Here is a 25985-nt window from a genome sequence, read left to right on the forward strand (position 1 = left end):
AACAAAAAATCGAACACCGAGAGAAAAACAGGAGGTGAAAAAAAAAACAAAAAAAGAAAGAGACAAAGAAAAATTTCAGAAGAGAGAAACGCGAAGAGCCCTCCCTAATCTTTACTGGCCATGAATCAGCGCACCAAGCCGCTGCCAGCCCAGCCCTGCGGGGGCTGCCAGAGTCCCAGAGACACAGGGGGATGTGTGCAGATCATCTGCGAGAATCAGCATGAAGTACCGGTGTCAGTCTACCGTGATGAACGTAGAAACCTCCAAGCTGGGAATTCGGACCCACAGTGAGAGCCTCAGAGCTACACGGGACACCCACAGAACACCAGAGCAGAAGACCTGCAACGAACTGGTGTTGATCCGGAGAGCACAGAGACAAAACCCAGCTTTCACATCCTGGTTGGAGGCCCCTCCCCTTCCTCTTGGACAGAGGCCAGAGGCCCTCCCACAACATGGACACAAACAGCCTTAACCAAGGAAAAGAGAAGAGAAACACACAGAGACACAACTTCCCAGCCCAGCCAAGCCCACAACCACCTCAACTGAACTCTGATTGAAATGGAAACCAACGACCAAATCACACAGAAACATCTAGCTCCAGGGTGAGTACCACACAGGGGACAGTGTATCCCTCCAGGGAGATCAGAGCTGATGGGAATCCCCAGACCCTGACCGAGACCCCCTACCCCAACAGCTGGACCACAGGACCCACTAAAACTGGGAACTGTTCGAGAGCTCCACCAGCCTACAGAGCACACTCAGCTGGCTAGTGGCCAGTCTAGAGCAAGAGCGCCCCTGGACGGGAGCTTAAACTCCTAAGCCAGAAACAGTGCCCCTAGGTCAAGACACCCAACACTGGAAGAAATTTGAACTGTGTACCCCAGGATGAATACCCTAGGTGGGATACACAGCAGCACAGGTACAACTGGCATGCCCCAAGCTGGGGGCCAGGACTAGGCCTGTGGATCCGGTGCCTGAGCAACACTTCCAACTCCTCCCAACTAAAGTCAGAAGTTGAGCATACGCCTCAGCAGAGGGGAGAAAAAAAGGGAACTGCACCCCCTGGGAAGCATGCCTATGACAGAAAAAGACCCGGGGGTTCAGGACAAGAGAAGTCCTAAATCCCACCAGAACCTGACCCATATATTCGAGGCTGAAGATTGGACAACACAGGGTACCAGCACCTGATAATAGTCAGGAGCTCAGGCTGGTAAAGTGGCTCAACAGTAGAGTGCTAATCTTGAGTGCATGAGGCCCTGGATCTGCTTCCTCAGCACCACATAATCAGAAAAGGCCAGAAGTGGTGCTGTGGCTCAAATGGTGGTGTTCTAGCCTTGAGCTGAGGGACAGCACCCAAGCCAAGAGTTCAAGCCCACAACTGGCCAAGAGAAAAAAACTAAAAACATCAGGAGCTCATAGTAGACTCCAGCATCTGGGAGAGTGCATCCAGCACATCCGATCTCACCAAGAGCACCTGTAGGAGCAATCAGGAGCAGTCTAGGCTGATCAACCCTTCCAAAGGCGGGAAATGCCAGTGATCTATAGCAGAGAGCTGAGAACCCTATATGGGTCAGACCAGCAGCTGGAGATCGGCCCCCAACAGAACCTAGATCAGTTACAAACTCTCTCTACCAGCAGTTAGAAACAACAACCAAGCAAAGACAGGCACATATTGACCAAAACAAAATTTCAGATTAGTCTCCAATAATCCCTGAATCCCCATTTGAAAATCACAGGGAAAAATTACAAGGTTTATTAAAACCCAGGATAGCAAGCTAACCCCAAAAGTCAGCAGGGGAGAGCCCCAGTGGGAGCAAAGCAGAAATGGAAGGCAAAAGCTACATCCAAGAGATGCTGGAGGCAATGAATCAAGAAATAAAGTGAGAAATAGACAAGAAATTTAAAGAACACAAGGACGAACTATTGAAAGAGACGCAAGATGTCAAACAGGAAGTACACGTAAAAATAGAGGCAGCACACACCTCACTAAGAAGTGGGATAAGTGCCAAAATAGAGGCAGTACACTCCTCGTTAAGAGGTGAGATCAGTATTTTGAGAACCAACATTGAATCCATACATGAGTCCATTTCCTCCATGCAAACCACAATGGAAGCCACAGGTAACAGAGTGAACGAAATATAATTTGGAGTGTCATATACATAAGACAGAATACACCAACTGGACCAAAAAATGACAGATATGGAAAAATCACTTAAAATATGCCAAAGAGAAATTCAAGAGCAAGCAGATACTGACAAGAAATTTAACCTTCGTATAATTGGAGTGGACGAAGGTGAGGAATATCAAAGCAAGGGAATGCAACACCTATTCAACAAGAAAATCGGTGAAAATTTTCCCCATCTCAAAAAAGAACATCTTACCTACATAACAGAAGCATATAGAACAAGCAGGATCCCAGGAGAAACATTTCTAGACACATTATAGTAAAAATGATAGATCTGAATAATAAGGAAACAATATTACATGCAGCAAAAATGAAGAAGGAGCTATATTACAAAGGGAAAAAATAGAATCACTGCAGATCTCTCCACACAAACACTGAATGCAAGAAAGGCCTGGGAAAGTACCATACGAGCCCTGAGAGCCAATAACTGCCAACCCAGACTGATATACTCAGCATAGCTAGGAGTCACATTTGATGGAGAGCTGCAAATTTTTAATAGCAAAGAAAAACTAAATGAATATATAAACATTAAGACAGCATTACAAACAATACTAAAAAAGGGAACACAACCTGAAGAAAGCAACCAGGAACAAGGACCTGCACCAGACAGGCAGTAATAGAAGTCTAACTGAGCAAGCCCAGGAGGAAAGGAAAGAAGAAAAACTTAGGAAAACAGGGAATGACAGGGACCACAATGCATCGCTCTATACTATCACTTAATATTAACGGGCTTAATTAGACAATCAAAAGAAAAAGAACTACAGATTGGATCAGAAAACATGACCCATTCTGTTGCCTTCAGGAGACCCACCTCTCAGCCGAACATACAAGCAAACTCAGAGTGAAGGGTTGGAAAAGGATTTACCAATCAAATGCCCCCAGTAAGAAAGCTGGTGTAGCAATCCTCATATCTGACAAAGTAAACTTTTCATTAAAATCAATACAAAAAGTCAAGGACGGACACTGCATATTAATACAGGGAACAATCCAAGAGACGGATATTAGCATCATCGTAATAACAATTCACATAAATAATTGTTTTTTCTTCTTCAGACTATTAGTAGAACCATATTTAATCCTAGATTTTATATAAACAGGAATATAATTTTTCTTGTCTTATTTTATTCTTTTTGACTTGGTCAAATTTTCCTGATTTTGTAGACCTGTTTTTTTCTGCATGAATAATTTTCAGGGCATTTCTGCATATTATGTATAATAAAATTAAGAGATTTCCGGCCAAAGAAAACAACTCAGAATTCTTGAGGTTAATGTCTATGCACTGCACTTGGCACTGCATTTTTCATTTTGGTGTTACAACAATAGACAATCTATATTGAAAGTTGTTTTCTTTTTGTTTTCCCATTTCCAGCCATATGAAGCATTTAAGGTGTATAGCAAGTTAACTATGGGAGTATAAGCTGGTCATCTTTTAAAATATTTTTATTGTAAAAATACTGTTTAGAGCGGTTACAGTTAAATGAATAAGGTAATGAGTACATTTCCTCTTGAGCATTGTTACCCATCGTTTGTTTTCCTCCTACAATTCCTTTCCTCCTTACTTCCCCAACTCTTCCATCTCCATACCTTGACGTTGTGAAGTTCATTTTCAAGATAGTGTATTGTACATCTCGTTGTTACAATTGGTCAACCTGTATCCTTGTTTCAACATTTTGTTAGCCTTCCCATCCCCAAATTAGAAAAATGTATATACAAGATGCAGGGAACCAGAATCAAATACAGTGCCAACAGAGGATATATGAGCTGGTAATCTTTAGCCTTCAAATTCCAAAAAAAAAATAAGCAATGAAAGATAAAATTTGTTCATAAGGGTAATCTCAGCATTCTGACTGATGTTCTGATTCTTCCATTAAAATAATATCCTGTTAGAATCAAGTTCTGATCCAGGCTAAAATGCAAATACCCATGGAAATAATGACATTAAGTTGGTATTAATTGAATATGCCTTCTTATTAATGATATACCATGGAGAAGGTTTTTACAAAAACTGTAAAAAAAACTGGACGATAGCAAGAAGGATTTCAGACAAAGGCTATAGTGGGTAAGGTGTGTAAAGGTTTCAAAACTGGAAATGCATGCTGGGAAAAAGAATAACTTCACAGGGAAGAGTAACTTACTGTTTTAGATGAGCAATGTTAAAATGGAACATTTATGTAAGAAGAAAGATTGTATTTGGTTATTTCTAACTAGGAGACACTTATCTATTTATAAAAAATGAATACTAGAATGAAAAATCCAAAAGAACTTTGATGGTACATTTAATATTTGGGAGACGACAAAAATGTTCAGTGATAAAAACAGTTCAATTAATTATGGAATTTATAAGCACTGGACTTCCATGTAATCATTTTAAGTGATGTTCTTAGAACTGTATGAAATTTCTTTTCTTTTTTATTTTTATTTTTGGTCCAGTTATGGGGCCTGAACTCTGGGCCTGGCCGCTGTCCCTCAGCTCTTCAGCTCAATGTTAGCGCTCTACCACTTGAGCCACAGCGCCATTTCCGGTTATTTTCTTTTTGCTTATGTGGTGCTGAGGAATCGAACCCAGGGCCTCATGCATGCAAGGCAAGCGCTCTACCACTGAGCCACCATCCCAACCCCTGTATGAAATTCCTAAGAATGTTATTAGGTAGGAAATATATGCATAATACAATGATATGAAAAGTCAAAGTATAAAGTAGCCTCACACCTGTCATCCTACATAAGCACAAGGGTGAGATTTGAGGATCATGGTTCAAAGCCAGCCTCCAGAGAAAATCCTTTCAACCACCAAAATGCCAGAAGTGGAGCTGTGGATAGCATTGAGGGGAAAAAAGCAAAGAACAATGTGCAGGCCCCAGTTTTGGCAATAAACAAATAAATAATCAAACAAATATATGAACCCAAATTATAGGCATGTATATATATATATATATATATATATATATATATATATATATATATATATATATATATGCATATATGCAAGGCAGAGGGGTATAACCGTGGTGCTCCAGTGTTCACATTGTGGAGCTCCATGATGGAAACAGCACTAATATTTATTTAAAGGAAATCAAAATGACAATATTTTAGAAATGATCTGTACAACTTGGGCAGTGGGATTGAGAGAGCCAAGAAAAGAGGAAGAAAAATGAGGGAGGGTTTAACAAGTTACACAAGAAATGCTTTACTGACTTATTTATGTAACTGTAACCCTTCTGTACATCACCTTGACAATAATATTAAAATTACAAAAAAACAAAAACAAAACAAAGCTTTTATTTATTATATTATATTTAAAAGTATATTTTAAAAGAATTTTAGGCATGTTTTAAATTTCTAATGAATTGCCCCACTCTACTGGATTATACTGTAATATTGGAAGAATTATTTACACATGAGTCCATCTGTAAGGACCCCAATAAAAATTCCACAAAGAAATGCCAACATGGAACCAAGGATCCTAACCATAATACCTTACTTCTACAGCAAATCACACAATCTTCCAAATTCACATAACTTAATAATTTAAAGACAAATGATGAACCAACGTCCCATTTATAGAAATACATACTTGCAACAAGGATGGAAAGGGCACCGAGAGCCAAAATGAATGATACACAATAATAAGGAAAATTCCATACATAAAGGAATGTTTCCCACACATTTCCAAATCTAAATCTGGGAAAGTCAGTTATCTTTGTCATACTAATAGAAAAGCACAAAAAAGCTAACTGTGGGATTCAAAAAGATTGCCTGAGAACAGGTGTTCATTATGACAACACAGCAACTCCAGTGCAAATTACTATGTCTCTCTTTCCTTGTCTTATTCCCACCTCATTCTTGAATTCGGAAGATCAGATTCTGGGGAGCCGGTTCTCTTAGCTCCAGTAATTAATGAAAGGGAATAGGTGATTGGAGATACAATTTCTTCACTTAGTTCTTGGATTCTCATTCTTTATTAAGATTACTGAGTACTAATGGGACTACAAAACACAAGAAAGTCTTAAGTTTTCCACTAATTTTTAAAATGCCTGCTGTAAGAAGAATCAAAATTAATGAAAGAAACAACTCCGATCAAGGGTATCTCCTATTCTGTCCTGTAAAGTTTTCAGGGTCTCTGCTTTGACTCTGAGGTCTTTGATAAATTTGGAGTTGTGTGAATGGCATTTTCCCATTTGTTAGGAAATGGAAATACTTGGAAAAAATTATATTAAGTGAAGTAAGCCAGGCCCAAAGAAACATAGGTCCCATGGTTTCCCTTATTTGCAATAACTAGTATATGTTTCAGACAAGCCAAAACGGGCAGATAAGTTTATGTTAGGTGAAATGAATTCAGGATAAGTATTCAAATGCTTTTTCTTTCTTTCTATTGTTTCTAACATAATTATAAGATGATTTCTTTGTTGCTGTGTATGTCTTTTCCCCATGGTATAATCCCTGTTTTCAATGTATTTGATGTTGGTATAATATGTGGAAGGGAAGGGAAAAAATTGTTTAATAGGGTTACAAGTGGACTCAATGCAACAATGAGATTTACAAGACGTTATGTCAAAAAATGACGTTTACAACTTTGGTGAGAGGGGTGTGGGGGGCTGGAAGCTGGGAGATGAAGAAGTATGGGGAAACAAAGGAGGAAGCAACAATTCTTGATAAGAAATGCACTCATTACCTTGCTTATATTATTGTAAACCCTCTGTAAGGTATTTTCACAATAAAAATGCAAAAAAATAAAAAAAACTCAGAAACCATATAAAGATATTTGTGTTGTATTGATATCAGGCAAAATTAAAGTTTCACGTGTAAATACCAAATGACACTTACAAAGCACAAACCCTAATTCTTCTGTGAACCAATGTGATAATTACAAATTTATACTTCCTAACAAAATCACCATTGAGAATGCCACAGCCAATTCCAATCATAGACACAAAGCTGCAAGAAATTGCTAAAATTTTCACCTATTCATTCCTAGAGTTCAGAGTGTGGATTCTGCTGACGTTGACTGTTTGATCCTCTACCTCCACACAAATAAATGTGCATATGTAGAGCAATTTAAATCTATATTTTAACTTCAGAAATTCTAATCTGATCTTCTGTGTGAGTACCAACTATTGAGCATATGTAGTTTATGAACAAGCAGAAACAAATTCAAAGCCAACCCTGGCAGAAAATTGGAATTGGATCTGTGACTTAAAGTGGTAAACACTAGCCTTGAGAAAAAGTTCAGGGACAGTGACCCTGCCCTGCATTCAAGCCCCAATAACAGAAAATAAAAAAGAAAGAAAACAGAATGGTCATATGATCCAATAACTCCATTTCTGGGCATATACTCTAAAGATCTAAAAGCAAGGTCTGGAAAAGATCTTTGTACACTCATATTCATTTTGTAAAATATTCAAAACATAGAGGCAATCCAAGTGGATATCAACCAATGAATAGCGAAAGCAAACGTGGTTTCTACACACAGTAGTATATTATTCAAACTTTAAAAAGAATTGTGTTGTGACAGGTGCTATATTGTGGATGAATCTTTGGGACACTGTGGTAAGTGAAATAAACCAGTCATAAAAAGATCGAATATTACATGATTCTACTTATATCAGTTACATAAAACGAATTGATGAAGTCAGGAAGCAAAATCATACTTGATGAATATCTTGAAGCAGAGGAGAGTGGAAAATTATTTTAATGAATACATAATTTGAATCTTGCAGGATGAAAACAGTGTGGACATTGATCTTATACAATTTTGTAAATATACTTACTACAAATATGCTGTATTCTTAAAATGATTAAGATAATGAAACCTGGGAGAGGGGAAGGAGAATGATGAAGGGGTAAGTATAAGCAAGGTACACTGTATGCCAATGTGGATATATCAAAATGAAATCCACTTATTTAACTAGGTAATGCTAATACAGAGTTTAGAAAAGATAATAAAATTTAAGTTGTTTGCATTTGACCACAATTATTGCAAAAAAGAAAAAAAAAACAACTGCAACAGTCTGGGAAACAATTTAATTGCCAACATTCAATAATCCGTGGTTCAAAACTATATCTCACTTACGTGTGTGAGGTTGTTTTTTAAAGAAGGAATGGGAAGGGGAAACAAAGGAGGAGGCTACAATGCTTGATAAGAAATGTATTCATTATCTTGCCCATGTTGTAACCTCTCTGTACAGTATTTTCACAATAAAAAGTAAATAAAAATTTTAAAAACATATTTTCATTTTTATTATCTTTAACTAGTTGTACAAACAAGTTCCCATTCTACAAAACAGTATATGAATACAAGGTGTCTAACAACATAATCACCCATCCCTCCCAACCCAACCCTTCTCCCACTTTAAAAAAAAAGGAGATAGGTGATTACATAATTTTCACTTATTTCACAGTTTTGTGCAATCATGATACTTAAATTCACAAACCTATTTTAACCAACACAAGGAAAATTATCATTATCATGGTCTTTAAAGTTTGTGAATTCTATGAGCTTTGACAATACCAATATTCTTCCATATCAGGTGATGTTTACATTTCTTGCCTTTTGCTTAGTACAGACTATCCCCTCTTCCCCTCTTATTTCTCCCTTTCCATCACTGTCTTCTGATTGCTTAGTTCTTTTTCTTCTATGACCAGTGGAGCTGATAGGCCACTGTGTTGTGCGTTGTTCTGTTTCCCACATATTGTGTTGCTCCTCCTGGCATCCCTCCATTGAGTACAGACTGTATTTTAATGTAATGAGAGTATGCTCTGTAATTTGCCGTAATTTGGAGGTTATCATACACATTTTCAAAATATAATAGCATATATAGCATATCAGACATGTTTCTTCTTTTTCTTATGCTTGAAAGTAGTTTCTAGTTGCACATAAAATGCATCAACTATTCCCCATAGAAAATGGTAAAACACTAAACATGAGTCTAGGGCCCTTGATATACAGAGCAAAATATCTCATGTGCCGACTACCCTTCCTTTGTAAATCAATAGATTTAACTGAAGTCCAGGCTAAGTAAAATAGTGATAACATTTCCCAGTAATGATAATATTTAGATAATACAGATGAAAATGTTACCTGATATCATCTAGGATATTGCCTTAAGGACAGTTCACACATGTTCTGTATTTCTTTATTTTTCTTTCTGTGACTTCACCTCACTTCCTGGAACTTGGAAGTGATTACTGGCATTTTAAGGGTCACTTTGGGCCAAGACATTGAGGGCTATATCCTAATGCTGGGGTATGCCTCCATCTTCTTGGAATCTTCTTCCTCTGGGCTTTCAACAGCTAATAGATTAATCCTTTACTAGCTGCATTGTTATAGTCATTTGAGTTCTCCTGTCCTCAAGATACTTACACTGTGGATTGATATGCACTCACAGAAAATACATAGTATTGCATATATATATATATATATATATATATATATATATATATTCCTTTAAGTAGTTGTACAAAGGGTCATCATTCAACAAGTAAGTAAATAAATACAATGCAGCTTGATTGATACCACTCCTTTTATAATTTTTCTTTCATTTGTTCATCAAAATGTCATTGCCAGTTATATATTGAACATACTGTTCTGTTACTAAGAACTTGCTTTATCTGCAGCTTAGATTCCTAAGTACATACTTTCAGATGTACAAATATGATCTTCAGTCTGAATGCAGCTCAGAATGTACCTTAAGGCGAAATTACTTCCCACAACAAAATATATGTCTGTGAACATAATGCAAGCACTCGGGGAATGAGGGTTCCTACATCAACTGACTTTAGAAATACAGTCCAATAATTTCTCTGCCTTAGATTTGCTAAAGGTATCTTACAATGTTGGCTCAAAGAAGAACCAAATTTGCCTTCTGTAAGTAGAAATCAAAATGCATTCAAGGTAAGTGTTCAAGTTTAAGTCAGCAGGCTTTGCTGCTTCAAAACAGCAATTTAGACATACAATCTCTATATCAGCATAGTGGTTCATGGGACACCATAATGTAAAGTGCCCTGTGAGTAACAAATTGAGATGTTCTACTCAGAGGGAGTTAAACCACTTCAGCTGGGTAGTTATTGATAAAGCGATGGATGGAACTGACTACAAGATTTCAGGGATGAATGACACAAAAAAGAATGAACACCTTGCTCCCAACAAGCTTTAGGTGCTAACATGCACTGTTTCTATGATCTGGGGCGTCTCCCTCTACCTCCCATCCAATCAAAAGTGTTTTCCACACTTGTGCTCTGAGTTGGGGTATCCAATAAGGAAAATTCCATAATCATTCTCTGAGACTGGGAGATCAATTATGAGACTCAATGTGGCACAAGCCCACCCACTGACCAATCAATCCAGGAACATGCCTTAAGGGGCAAAGACAAAGGGCTCTCCATATACCTGAGGGATGTGGGCCCCTTGCGACCAGCTCTTGGTCCCTCTTTTCTCTAAGGAGTCTGTTTCATAATCTATTTTTACTTTGATGAGAAGTCTATTTCACTGCTGTGTTTTTGCTCTGAAGGAAACCCGCTTAAAAACTTTTCTGCTCTCAAATTCTTAAAAGAAAACAAACCTGAGACAAATAATACTGCTATTCTGAAGATGTTGGGGGGAGGGAAGCCTTCGCCTTCAGCTATGAGACTAGATTTAGAATTTGATAACTTAGATTCTGTGATTACAGATTAATCTGAACCAGGCTAATGTCTGCATTTTCTTGTCTTCTTACTAGAATCTATAAAAGAATTAGAAATGAGATGTAAAAGATGTTATGTCGAAAAATGAACATTACAACTGTGGCTTAGGAGGGAGAGTGGTGGTGGGAGGAGGGAGATGGGAAGGGATGGAAAGGGGAAACAAAAGAGGAGGCAAAATTTTTTTTTTTTTAAGAATTAGGAAAAAACAAAACAAAAAACAAGAACCAAGTACTAGGCTAGAAAAGGGTCCAGAAATTCTTGGCTTTCCTTTTTTTCTTGCGTGAAACTAACATTGAAAATTTAATGCAGCCAACTAGCATCGTTAAGGTATTAAATTCTGTAGAATGTGGTTTGTTCTCTTCCTTTTGTTCTGAGATAGAAATTGATTTATTCTAAATCCAAAGGATATGCTTTCTTCACTAGTTAGATCACATTCACTGATTTTTGCCTTCTTAAAAACTGCTATGTGTAGTGTTCTCATACTCCGCATCTAGAGGGCTAGAAAATATGTTGATCGGCTCAATGTCTCAAGCAATTCACAAAGTGGCTTGCATTTTCTAAAACCTAAATCCAAAGTTTCACCTTCTCCTTCCCACCAAGAATTCTCCCTCAGGCCTCTTCCTACCATAGTGTCTTGGCAGCTTAGACCTGCTTTGCCTCAGAAATGTGGCATCAGAAGTGTGCCCTCCGGTCAGCCAAGCAGCTGGGATGGCTCTGAAAATCCTACAGCCTAATCTGTGTTCTGTGCTCAGGGTTCAATATGTGTGCTTAAGTCCATAGCTACGTGCCTCCTGAGAGAGTATGCTTTCCTCTTTCTATTAACGGTAGGACCAGAAGTACAAGACAGGTTCTTTATAATGAAGCTGACACACACCACTGTTGGTTTCATAACCACTTGCTGAGGTGAGTTTGCCTAAGGGATCCAAGGCAATATGTGAATAAGGTTTGTTCAACTGAAAGCTCATAAGCCTCCATTCCAAAGAGGAAGCTGCTGATAATAAATTCTGTCTGGGAATGGACTGTGTAGGAGTTAGAGACTTTTGCTCTGAAAGTGATTGCTTGAGGGAAAGCATTGACTAAGCATAGCCATTATCTTACTAAAAGGTATTTTAACTAAAGTATATCCTATAACTAAAATCGTTCTAGGGACATAGTTTAACTCATAGAGCACAAGCTTAGTAAGAATTTTCTAACAATTTCTGGCATGGTTGTCTTGGTTTAGTGGATTGTTATGAAACTGTTATCCCCCTTCAAATTAGCCAGTTGAGCTTCAAAAGAGACAATTGAGCAAGATTGTGAACACAACTTCTGATCAATACCAGAATTTGTAACTCATTAGGGGTAAAACCTATTTCCTACTCAGACTTCCTACTCAGAGTGGTTGCTTAGTTGTCTTCTTGCCAATACCATACCCTTTAACAGAACTAAACTTGGTCCTGCTAAGTTTTTTTCACGTTGCTGGTCTTTGTTGGCATATTGGCTTATACTATGAGAGTATTCCCAAAAATCGGGAGCATTGTCCAGGATCTTTGTCATACAAGGAGGGATGGAGGGAGCCCTTCAGGAGCAGAAACATCCTGCCTTGTTGAGGTAGATCAAGGTTGGGTTAAACACCACCTATTGTGGTTAATGATGGAAAGTGTGTCAGCAATGTCAGGAAAGGGCCCAAGGAACACCCCAATAAAAATTAACATCATGCTTTGGCCATGAGAGGAAAAATTGGACTAGAGCATATTACCTCATGGATTGGGGATTTTCATGGGCTGAATGAGTCTTAGGCAAAAAGAAAACTTGAGTCTTGATGCGTGTTTTCATTCTCTGGCCCAAGAATAAAAATGTGGGAGCTATAGGAAGCCATCTTTAAGAAATCTCCAGTAAGGGAAGAGTTGAATATGAGAGGAGTGCACAAGAAACTTACAATAAGGAGGATTAAGTGCACCAAAAACTGAAATCACAAGAAAGCTGCTAAAATGGGGAATAAGAATTCTAGGCCTAAAGAACCCAAGAAAAATTATCCAAGGCCCTGCTTCTGATAATCCACTGGGAGAATGCTGAAAAAAATCTGAGAACACTATTAAATAATGGATGACATTTATTACTGAGCTCCATAATGTGCACTTGTCCAAACAAAAACTTGTGATGCATATGTGCTTGCATGTGCGTGTTTTAATCTTATATCCTGAAAGGAGAACTCAAAAAAGTCCTACTCACTAAACTCCTTCAGCTGCCCACTTGGACTCTGAAGCCTGGATTGATCCTTTAGCTGATCCAAGGATGTATGGCATTGGAACCACAGTTTCAGAAGCAGACTCTCTTGGTAACCTTAAAATTCAAGTCCAAATCTGGGTGCCAGTGGCATGCACCTGAAATCCTAGCTACTCAGGATCTGAGGATTGGGGTTCAAAGCCAGCCAGGGCAGTAAAGTCCTTGAGACTCTTACCTCCAATTAACCACCAGAAAAATAGAATTGGTGCTGGGCTCAAGTAGTAGGCCTTTCTTTTGCCTTGAGCTGAAAAGCTCAGGGACAGTGCCCAGGCCCAGAGTTCAAGTGCTATAACCAACAAAAAATAATGCTTGGGTGAAATGGATTAAATATTCTGCCCATTATTACTGTTAAGATTGTGTGGCACAGAGACCAGAAAAACAAGTGGTCCACTTTCCACTGTGATGAACCTCAGACCCCCATGCAGATCATGCATGGAGTGCATGATCTGTCGGTCAAACACAGCTTGTTGAAACTTGTAAGACGGTGCTGTTGCTGTTTGCAAGAGTAAGGATCTAAGACAAAAATCCTATCTTCCCATGGCCAACTATACCATTTGCCTCTCTAGATAGTGGGACAACTGGCATTTCTGGGAAACTTATCAAGAAGCAGTGGAGGCTGAACCTGTGAAGAGATAACTAGTAAGCACTAAACATAGCCAGGGGAAATGTCCAATGGTATTGTGGAGGACCAGTGTTGGTGACATTCCTGTCCAACTAGAATAGAACCTGTGCTTTGGCTCAATTGGCTATCCCTTTCACATTAGTATTTTGTCCACCTGTCCATTCTCAAACATTTTATAGTGGTTAGGAGAGCCCCTTTCCCTAGATGGTCATTCATATTTCATATTTACAGAGGTACTATTCAGGATCCACCCAAAATTTCCCAAAAGTTCAAAACCAGAACCCAGAAAACATCTTATGAATCCATTTTTTCTGATAATTATTATAAATAAAATATAGTTTGGGGGCCGAGAATATGGCTTTATTTTAAATTGTTTGCCCTGGGCTTTATTCCTCAGCACCAAATAAACAGAAAAGAGTGGCTCCTCTGGGACACAGCAAAGGCAGTACTCAGAGGCAAGTTTATAGCTCTGAGCTCCTACATCAACAAATTGGAGAGATTGGAAACAATTTAATGACACATCTAAACCTCCTTGAAAAAGAGCAGCAAGATAAACCCCAATCCAGTAGACGGAAAGAAATAATCAAAATTAAATCAGAATTAAATGAATTAGAATCCAAAAAAACTATAGAAAGAATCAACAAAACAAAGAGTTGGTTCTTCGAAAAACTTAACAAAATTGACAGACCCTTAGCAAACCTTATCAGAAAAAGGAGAGAACACACCCAAATTAATAAACTCAGAGATGAGAATGGAAACATCACCACGGAAACAACCAAGATTCAGAACATTATAAGGGAATACTTCTCAAAACTTTATGCTAATATGTTTGAGAACTTGACAGAAATGGACCTTTTCCTAGCAAATATTGACATGCCAAAACTAAACCAAGATGAGTTAAACCAGCTTAACAGCCCCATATCAAGCATTGAAATAGAAACAGCAATAAGAGACCTCCCAGCTAAGAAAATTCCAGGACCAGATGGTTTTACAGCGGAATTTTACAAGGCCGTCAAAGCAGAGCTCACACCAATACTCCTCCAACTCTTCAATGAAATTGAAAGAGAAAGCTCACTACCGAACACATTCTATGAAGCCATCATAACCCTCATCCCAAAACCAGGCAGGGACTCATCAAAAAAAGAGAACTATAGACCCATTTCTTTGATGAACATTGATGCAAAATTCTCAACAAAATTTTGGCCAATCGACTTCAACAATTCATCCAAAAAATCATACACCATGATCAAACAGGATTCATTTCAGGGATGCAAAGCTGGTTCAATATACGCAAATCAATTAATATTATTCATCACATCAACAGGAGCAAGAATAAGAACCACATGGTTATCTCAATAGATGCAGAAAAAGCATTTGACAAGAACCAACACCCCTTTATGATGAAGGTTCTGGATAAATTAGGAATCCATGGAACATTCCTCAATACAATAAAGGCTGTACATGACAAACCTACAGCCAGCATTATACTCAATGGTGAAAAACTAAAGCCATTTCCTCTTAACTCAGGAACAAGACAAGATGCCCACTCTCTCCACTTCTCTTCAACATAGTATTAGAATGCCTAGCTACAGCAATAAGACAAGATGCAGACATAAAGGGGATCCAAATAGGGAAAGAAGAAATAAAACTCTCCCTCTTTGCAGATGACATGACCTTGTATTTAAAGAATCCCATAGACTCCACTCCCAAATTACTCAAGCTGATTCAAAACTTTGGCAAAGTAGCAGGTTATAAAATTAACCCCCCAAAATCAATGGCTTTTCTATATACCAACAATGAGAAAAGTGTGGCTGAAATTAGGAAAGCAACTCCATTTGTAATAGCCCCACAAAAAATAAAATACCTAGGAATTAACTTAACCAAAGAAGTGAAGGACCTCTATGATGAAAACTTTAAAATCTTGAAAAAGGAAATCAACACAGAACTTAAAAAATGGCAAAACCTCCCATGCTCCTGGATTGGCAAGATTAACATCGTGAAAATGGCAATACTTCCCAAGGCTATCTACAAATTCAACGTGATACCTATCAAAATTCCACCCTCATTCTTCAAGGAAATAGAGGAGGCAATCCAAAAATTCATATGGAACAATAAAAGACCCCGAATAGCAAAAACACTCCTCAACGGAAAGAACACTGCTGGAGGAATATCAATACCAAATTTCAAACTCTACTATAAAGCCATAGTAATCAAAACAGCTTGGTATTGGCTTAAGAACAGACCTCAGGACCAATGGAATAGAATTGAAAACCCAGAAATGAACCTACAGACCTATAGCCATCTAATCTTCGATAAGGAAGCTAAAACAATAGAATGGAAGAAAGACAGCCTCTTCAGTAAATGGTGCTGGCAATATTGGTTAACTACATGTAGAAAACTAAAGCTAGATCCTTATATATCACCCTGCATCAGAATCTACTCCAAAATGGATCAAAGACCTTGAACTCAAAGCAGACACTCTGAAAACATTACAGGATGGAATAGGAGAAACCCTAGGTCTCCTTGGCTCAGGTTGAAATTTTCTGAATAGTGACCCGGAAGCACAACAAATCAAAGAAAAGTTGGACAAATGGGATTGCATAAGATTGCAGAGCTTCTGCAGGGCAAATGACATAGCTGGCAAGATCAATAGAAAGCCCACCGATTGGGAGAAGATCTTTACTAGCCATACAATGGACAAGGGTCTCATATCTAAAATATACTTGGAACTCAAAAAATTAAACCACCCAACAACAAATCCTCAAAGAAACAACTGCCCAATAAATAAGTGGGCGAAAGATTTAAAGAGAAGCTTCTCTGAAGAAGAAAGAAGGATGGCCAATAGACACATGAAGAAATGTTCAACATCCCTAGCCATAAAAGAAATGCAAATCAAAACAACATTGAGATATCACCTCACTCCAGTTAGAACAGCAAAAATCAAGAACTCTAACAACAACAGATGCTGGAGGGGATGTGGACAGAAAGGAACCTTACTTCATTGTTGGTGGGAATGTAAACTTGTTCAACCACTTTGGAAAGCAGTATGGAGGTTCCTCAAAAGACTTCACATAGATCTCCCCTATGATCCAGCAATCCCACTTTTGGGCATTTACCCAAATGTTTACAAACAAGACCACACTAAAGCTACCAGCAGAACTATGTTTATTGCAGCATTATTTACCATAGCTAAGATATGGAACCAACCCAGATGCCCCTCAGTAGATGAATGGATCAAGAATATGTGGTATATATACACAATGGAATTCTATGCCTCCATCAGAAAGAATGACATTTCCCCATTTGTTAGGAAATGGAAAGGTTTGGAAAAAATTATATTAAGTGAAGTAAGCCAGGCCCAAAGAAGCATAGGTCCCATGGTTTCCCTTATTTGCAATATCTAGTATAGGTATGAGTCAATCGGAAAAGGTCAGATAATGTGATGTTAGGAAAATGAATCCTTAAATATGTATTTTAATGTTTTCTTTTCTTTCATGCATGTGTTTCTAACGCATTTATAAGATTATTTCTTTGTTGCTTTGTATGTCCCTCCCCCACAGTGTAACCCCCGCTTTCACTATATTTGATGTCAATATAACATGTGGAGGAGATGGGGCCAAACAAGTAGTTTAAGGATTCAGGTGGACCTGTTGCAACAATGAGAAGTACAAAATGTCATGTCAAAACCAGCTTTACAATGTCGGTGGGGGGGGAGGGGGTATAATTGGATGGGGGGAGGGGGGTAAAATTGGGTGGGGGGTGGGGGGAGGCGGGGAAGGGAAGTGAAGGGTAAACAAAGGAGGAGGCTGCAATGCTTGGTAAGAAATGTATGCATTATCCTGCCCATGTAATTGTAGCCCCTCTGTACAGTATGTTCTCAAATAAAATAAAATACAATTAAAAAAATAAAAAATAATAAAAAATAAAAATAAAAAAAGAATTAAATTACTTTTATGTATGCGAGAAATACTGGATAAATAAACCAAGTAATTCCTTCCTAGTGAACTTTTTCTTTATTCCATTTGTGTGAGAATAAAACCACAGATCACATCAGGCTCAGAGGAAAACAGTAGATTAAGACAAATGAAGCACTCTACTAGATTCCCCAGCACCAGCATTGGAACACAAAAATTATAAACTGTCTCCCTTAGTCGTAATGGGCACTCTATTGTCTTAAAATTGTGAATTAATAGAATCTTTCCTCTGAACATTTTAGAAATACTAAAACCAAGTAAATAATAATGCTTTAACTTTATGCTTCTATATTGGAACCTAAACTAAAACTAAATACTTAGCAAAATATAAAATATACAGATTGTTCCATCTTCCATCATTAATTTTATATTGTGAAAATACTGTAGATAGTGGTTACAATTACATGGGCAAGATAATGTGTACATTTCTTATCAAGCATTCTAGCGTCCTCCTTTGTTTCCCCTTCCCATCCCTTCCCATCGTCTCCACGCCCCCCCAATCTTTCCCCCCTCCCCCCTCCATTTTAATCTAAAAGAATTTAAAAGTAGAAAATTGTCATATGGTGAGATTGCAGTATGGTTTTCTTTACAATCATCCAAATGGTGACTTAAGCAATTATCATTGGATGCCTCAATACTTATAACATATCCAAGAATGTGAAGCACTACTATGCAGACCCTGAAGAAACTCTGAGGTACCATGAAATGATTTTGGAATAAAATTAATGACTACTTAAACTAGGAATTGATCTTCACAAGGCCACAAATATTTTGCAGAGAAAGGTCTATATTGAAAAATAATGTAAAGCAATCAGGCAGGCAGACCATGAAGTAAACATTATCCATTGAACAACATCTACTGAGGCATGGTTGTGATCTTCATTTACCTAGGGTACAGTTACTGAGCTATGTTCTTCTCTGAAGGCAAATAACAGACAAGCCGCAAAAATACAGTAATCATGATTAAGACATTAAAATGTACAGAATGAATTCAATGAATGAATTGCTAGAAAGTAAAGTTATATGTGTGGAATAAAGAGTAAATTAAATATTCCCAATATCTGGCCCTCTGCTGTGAGAGGGGTACAGGCCAAGGCACAAGGAGAATGGCGTGAAGTAAAATAGTAAATATCAGTAGTTCCCAAGATACAGTGATGAAAGAAACAGGGGAGAAAATCAACCTGACCATCACAGGACTTACAACAATGAAAATCCAAGGAGAATTATGAAGGATGCCCTTGCATATTTGGCAGAAGAGTGAATTCATATGTGTTCAGAAAAGTGTCTGGCAGTGACTTTGAAAACATGTGGAATGATTACAGGAAACTACCTGTGGTGCTCACACGGTGCCACAAGAAGAGATTAACTTATGATTTACAGAACATTGAATAATCATAAAGGTCTTGCTTCAGTAGTACAGAGTTAAACTTTAATAAACTCTGTTGTGAAACAACACATTATAAACCAACACAAGGACAATTAAATTATATATATATATATATATATAATATATATATATATATATATATATATATATATATATATGACCCGACTGTGTGAAATAATAGAATTCAAAAAATCAAATTACATAATGTACATGTCAAGTAATAAAATCATCCAGAAGAATAATATAATTAAGGTAATATTTCAACAATACATATTTTATTTGAAGAGTCCTGTTTATGAATAACTTGCTTTCCTTACAGATTTTTGAATGAACAAAACAACAGCAAGAAACAAAACAAAACAAAAATACTTGATAATGGAGTTAGATGCCAGTATGCCATCAATATTCCTATATAAACAGGAGGCTAAGATTTAAAGATCACGTTTCACAGCTTTTTGCAGTAGCAATCCATGAGACATTTATGTTCCCTTGTGCAGTAAAAGACAGAGTGAAACCTTGACTCAAGTAGTATAGCCTCAGTCATGATTGAAAAAACCAAGCAAGAGTTTGAGGCTTGGAATCTAATCTCATTACGAGAGAGAGAGAGAGAGAGAGAGAGAGAGAGAGAGAGAGAGAGAGAGAGAGAGAGAGAGAGAGAGAGAGAGAGAGAGAGAGAGAGAGAGAGAGAGAGAGAGAGAGAGAGATTGAGTCTTGGAGTTTCTCATTACAAAAGAGAATAGAGAGGGGGAAGAAAAGAGAAGGAAAGGAAGAGGGAGAGGGAGCAAGAGAGAGAAGGAAAGGAAGAGGGAGAAGGAGAGAGAGAGGCAGAGGGAGAGAAAGGGAGTATTAAATTTATAAACTTAATCTATTAGGGAAAAAATATCCTTATCAAAATAATACATCTGTAAGCATACATGTGAGGATTTCTACAGTTGAGTCATGATACCTGGAAAGGGATAAGAGATAGAAAAGCCATCTCAAACAGCACTCAGAAGGCCGAAAGGTATGCCCTGGGAAGGGCAAACAGTCAAGTGAAGACTGGGACATAATTTTCTGCCTTAAATTTATTTAAGTTAGAGCTGTTAGGACACTAAAAAATTAAGATTTTCGAGATAATATTGTTGTCTGTGTTATGGTTGATCTGATTATTGCTCCCTTATGCACTCTAACAGCAAGGGTCACTATGTATACAAACAATAACTCATGTTAATGACTAGATTGATGCCATAGTTTGTGAACATACCCGTAACCACTGACCGAAACCCTGTATTAAAATGAATATATAGAATATTAAGAAGGATTTTGGGATCCAGAACAATGAGCCGTCTGTTTCCCTGGTGTCTTCATTCCTATAGCACTCTGTGATTTCTCAGTTCTTTGTCCAGGTATCCCATCATCTGTGCCTTTGTATTGTTGTAGTTAGTGACAGTACTGATATAACACCTCTAAACAAACTGTTGATAGACTTTTTCCCAAAGAAGATACATAAAATTATATGAGCATCTGGAAAGAAACCAAACCTGTCATGCTGTGATACACTAGCAAGGATGTATATTTCTGGAGGATCTTTACTTCTGCTAACATAATAGTTGGATAGTTAACCCTTTTGTACATTTGGTATGTGGTATTGCATAAATTTTCACAAACATATATACATTGTGAAATAATATAGGTCACAAACCACATGACTCGAGTGGATGACCCTAAAGTCTTATCTCAGTTGCCTGAATCAGACTTAGATTAGTCTGAATTGCCTAATTATCAATATTTCTTAATGAAACTCAACAACATAGAATGAAGTTTAAGGGTCATATCATCCCATACCTCTAAGGTGTGAATGTGTATTAGAGTAATACACACCTATACTTCTCACTACTCACAGATGTATTATAATTGTCTTCAGATCAGAAATATGCTAGAGCCTAATGCAAGAGTGAGGATTACCCCTGCTATTTTTCTCTGGAGAATCTTTTCTATACCTTTTACTGACTTAGCTTCTATTCTGTACTTTAGCATTATTAGGGAGGGCCACACTGTATCTACAGCAACAATTCTGCAGCAACCTTAGCTGCCTTCGAATTGTCCCTACAATGTTGAGACCGAGGTCAATTCGGCAATTTAATCACATATTTAGTGACATCAGATCTTTTCAAGCCCTGGTTTAAAATCCAGGTATCAATGCTCTTACCAGTGTGAAAGGTCTCACTCCTTTAGGTTTTTTTTGTATTTCAGATACTGCATTAGATGTTGGTTTTTGAAATCGAGGTTTTAGTTTGCATTTCATTTGTGGAGGTGTTAGTGATTTTAGTTGAACTGCATATAATGTAAGGTAAATAATTTGATGTTTTGACATATGAATTTAATTTTGGCAATAGAGGAATTGAATACAAATCACTCACAAAAGTTTCTCATATGTGTTGGTAAAGCTTTCTTGTGAACTTCCTTAAAGGCAGTCTTAGCAGCACATATCCTTAATCCCATCACTTCTGTCACTGACATAAGGCTTGAAAGGTCTTGATCATTTGTCACTTCATAGTGAGAACCTTTCTGCAATGAAGGGGGAGAGAATAGCAAAAAGAGCAAATTAACCTACCATCAGTTTTGTTACATATTCTTTACACTTTGACATTAATCCTACCATTATAGTATTTTTTATTATTCCTTAAATACTCTTTCCTTGTTCTGAGCTGTCCTTTATGGTTCTAAAAGAATTCAGAAATATATTTCAGGAATGTATTACATATAATATGCAATGTATGCCTAAAATTGTCTTGTTATTGAAAAAAACACTTGTATTTTTACTCTGGTAACAAAGAATATAAACGAAGTTAGAATTGTATTCCAAAAGGAACACAGACTAGAAACATGAAGGGCAGCACTAAAGAATGCTACTGGTACCACTAATATAGTAAATAATTTTAGGCAAAACTCCTTCAGAATAATAGCCACAGGACAGCCCAAGTAATAAAAATCATGCAGAAGGATAACATAATTAAGGTAATCTTTCAAAAACACATATTTTATTTGAAGATTCCTGTTTATGAATAATTTGCTTTTCTTACAGATTTTCAATGAAAAAAACAACAGCAAGAAACAAAACAAAACATAAAACACTTGATAATAGAGGTGGATGCCAGTATCCCATCCCTATTCCTATATAAACAGGAGGTTAAGATTGGAAGATCACGGTTCACAGCTTGCTGCAGTAGCAATTCATGATACATTTGTGTTCACTTGTACCGTCAAAGGCAGAGTGAAACCTTGGCTCAAGTAGGATAGCCTCAGTCATGAGTGACAAAAAAACAAGCAAGAGTTTGAGGCTTGGAGTCTAATTTCATTACTATACACACACACACACACACACACACACACACACACACACACACACACACACACACACAGAACACAGAGTTTGAGGCTTGGAGTCTCATTACTACAGAGAGAGAGAGACAGAAGAGGGGTTGGGAGAGGGAGAGAGATGGAGAGAGAGAAGGAAAGGAAGAGGGACAGAGAGACAGATGCAGAGGGAGAGAAAGGGAATATTAAGTTTATAAAGTGAACCTATCCTAGAAAAAAATACCCTTTTCAAAACAATATATCTGTAAGCATACATGTGAGGGATTCTGCAGCTGAGCCATGAGACCTGGAACGGGACAAGAGATAGGAAAACCATCTCAAATAGCACTCAGAAGGCTGACAGCTATGCCCTGGAAAGGACAAACAGTCAAGTGAAGACAGGGACATAATTTTCTGCCTGTGGATCCACTTTTCCCCAAAGAAGGTACAGAAAATTATATGAGCATCTGGAAAGACACCAAAGCAGTCATACTGTAATACACTAGCAAGGAAGTACCTTTCTGGAGTATCTTTACTTCTGCTAGTATAAAAGATGGATACTTGTCCCTTTCGTACATTTGGTATGTGGTATTGCATAAATTTTCACAAACATATATACATTGTAAAATAATATGATTTATTTCATAGGTGACAAACCACATGACTGGAGTGGATGACCCTAACGTTTATCTCAGTTACCTGAATCATACTTAGATTAGTCTGAATTGCATAATTATGAACATTTCTCCATGAAACTCAACAACATAGAATGAAGTGTGAGGGTGGGGTCATCCCATACCTCTAAGGTTTTTATGTGTATTAGAGTAATACCTACACTGCTCACTGCTCGACACTCATTGCCCACAACTGTGTTATAATTGTGTTCAGATCAGAAATATGCTAGAGCCTAAAGTAAAATGAGTTGGGCTATAAATTTTCAAGGCAACAGTGATGATAACCCCTGCAATTTTTCTCAGTGGAGAATAAGTCCTATACCTTTTACTGACTTAGCTTGTACTCTGTACGTTACCATTATTAGGGAGGGTCACACTGTATCTGCAGCAACAATACTGCAGCAACCTTAGCTGCTTTTGAATTGTACATCTAATATTGAGACCAAGGTCAATTCTTCAATTTAAAATATGTATTTAGTGACATCTGATCTTTTTAAGCCCTGGTTTGAAATCCAGTTATCAATGCTCATTACCAGTGCAAAAGGTCTAACTCTTTAAGTTTATTGTGTATCTTTAGGATTTCAGATACTGCAGATGTTGGTTTTTGAGATCAAGCTTTTAGATTGCTTTTGATTTGTGGAGGTGTTAGTGATTCCAGTTGAACTGCATGTAATATAATGTAAATAATTTGATGTTTTGACATATGAATTTAATTTTGGCAATTGTGGAAGTGAATACACATCACAAAGTTTCTTTATATGTGTTGGCATTGCTTTATTGTTAACTTCCTTAAAGGCAGTTCATGGCAGCACATATCCTTAATCCCATCACTTCTGTCACTGAGACAAGGCATGAAAGGTCTAGAACATTTGTCACTTCATAATGAGAACCTTTCTACAAAGAAGGTAGAGACAATAGCAAAAATAGAAAGTTAACCAACACTCAGTGTTGTTACATATCACTTACACTTTGCCATTAAGACCACCATAAAAGTATTTTTTATTATTCCTTGCAATACTCTTTCCCTGGTCTGAGCTGTCCTTTATGGATCTAAAAGAAATCAGAAATATATTTCAGGCAATTATTAAGCATATAATATGCAATGTATGCCTAAAATTGTCTTGTCATTGAAAAGAAACTTTTATTTTTTATTCTGGCAATGAAGATTATAAACTGCTATGATTATATTGCAGATGAAACACAGACTAGAAACATGAATGGCAGCACTAAAGAATGCTACTGGTACCACTAATATAGTAAATGAAATTCAGGCAAAACTCCTTTAGAGTAGAAGCCACAGGACAGCCCCAACACTGTTTTTATAATTTCATGGGAAGAATAGAACTTTTTATTTTTGGGAGGGTTCCTGTCGTGGGGCCTGAACTCTGGGCCTGGGCGCTGTCCCTCAGCTCTTCAGCTCAAGGCTAGCACTCTACCACTTGAGCCACAGCGCCACTTCCGGCTTTTTTTCTTTTTGTTTATGTAGTGTTGAGAAATCGCACCTAGAGCCTCAGGCATGCAAGGGAAGAGGTCTACAACTGAGCCACCTTCCCAGGCCCTAGAACTTTTTATTTTAGTAAAGACAAATTTTCACAGATGGTAACATCACTTGGTAAATATTTTTTTTTCATATCTTTTTATTGTGAAAATATTGTACAGAGGGGTTAAAATTACATGGGCAAGATAATGAGTACATTTCTTATCAAGTATTGTAGCCTCCTCCGTTGTTTCCCCTTCCAATCCCTTCCCAGCCTCCCCATGCCACCCCACCCATTCCTCCCCTCCCACACCAAAGTTGTAAAGTTCGTTTTTGACAGGAAAACTTGTAGTTCTCATTGTTGCAACAGGTCCACCTGTACCCTTATTTAATCGACTTGTTTTTGCCCTTCCCCTCCACAAATTGTACCGACAACAAATACAGTGAAAGCAGGGGTTATACTGTGGGGGAGGGACATATATAGCAACAAAGTAATAATCTTATAAATGCGTTAGAAACAACTGCTTGAAAGAAAAAAAAAAACATTTAAATACATATCTTTGGGTTCATTTTCCTAACATCACCTTATATGATCTTTTCGCCCTGACTCAGACATATACTAGATATTGCAAATAAGGGAAATCATGGGACCTATGTTTCTTTGGGCTTGGCTTACTTCACTTAATATAATTTTTTCCAAGTCTTAACATTTCCTAACAAATGTGACGATGTCATTCTTTCTGATGGAGGCATAGAATTCCATTGTGTATATATACCCCCTTTTCTTGATCCATTCTTCTACTGAGGGGCATCTGGGTTGGTTCCATATCTTAGCTATGATAAATAATGCTGCAATAAACATAGTTGTGTTGGTAGCTTTAGTGTGGTCTTGTTTGTAAACATTTGGGTAAATGCCGAAAAGTGGGATTGCTGGATCATAGAGGAGCTCTATGTGGAGTCTTTGAGGAAACTCCATACTAATTTCCAAAGTGGTTGAACAAGTTTACACTCCCACCAACAATGAAGTAAGGTTCCCTTCTGTCCACATCCCCTCCAGCATCTGTTGTTATTAGAGTCCTTGATTTTTGCCATTCTAACTGGGATGAGGTGGTATCTTAATGTTGTTTTGATTTGCATTTCTTTTATGACTAGGGAGGGTGAGCATTTCTTCATGTGTATATTGGCCATCCTTCTTTCTTATTCAGAGAAATTTCTCTTTAAGACTTTAGCCCACTTATTTATTGGGCAGCTATTTCTTTGAGGATTTGTTGTTGGGGGATTTAATTTTTTGAGTTCTAAGTATATTTTAGACAATGTCCATTGTATGGCTAGTGAAGATCGTCTCCCAATCCATAGTCTTTCTATTGATCTTGCAAACTATGTCCTTTG

General features: G+C 37.6%; 1 protein-coding gene across 1 annotated transcript in view; it reads left to right on the forward strand.

Annotated features, from left to right (window-relative positions):
* The first annotated feature begins 220 nt into the window (after window positions 1-220).
* Window positions 221-25985, forward strand: part of LOC138805486 (GATA zinc finger domain-containing protein 14-like) — a 76177-nt gene continuing 50412 nt past the window's right edge. Inside the window, exon 1 of the mRNA XM_069990278.1 lies at window positions 221-399. Within this exon, the coding sequence (XP_069846379.1) occupies window positions 221-399 (179 nt within the window). The remainder of the gene's footprint in view (window positions 400-25985) is intronic.

Source organism: Dipodomys merriami, unplaced genomic scaffold, assembly GCF_024711535.1.
Source record: "Dipodomys merriami isolate MVZ:Mamm:240054 unplaced genomic scaffold, mDipMer1.0.p SCAF_396, whole genome shotgun sequence".
Taxonomy (NCBI): Eukaryota; Metazoa; Chordata; class Mammalia; order Rodentia; family Heteromyidae; genus Dipodomys; species Dipodomys merriami.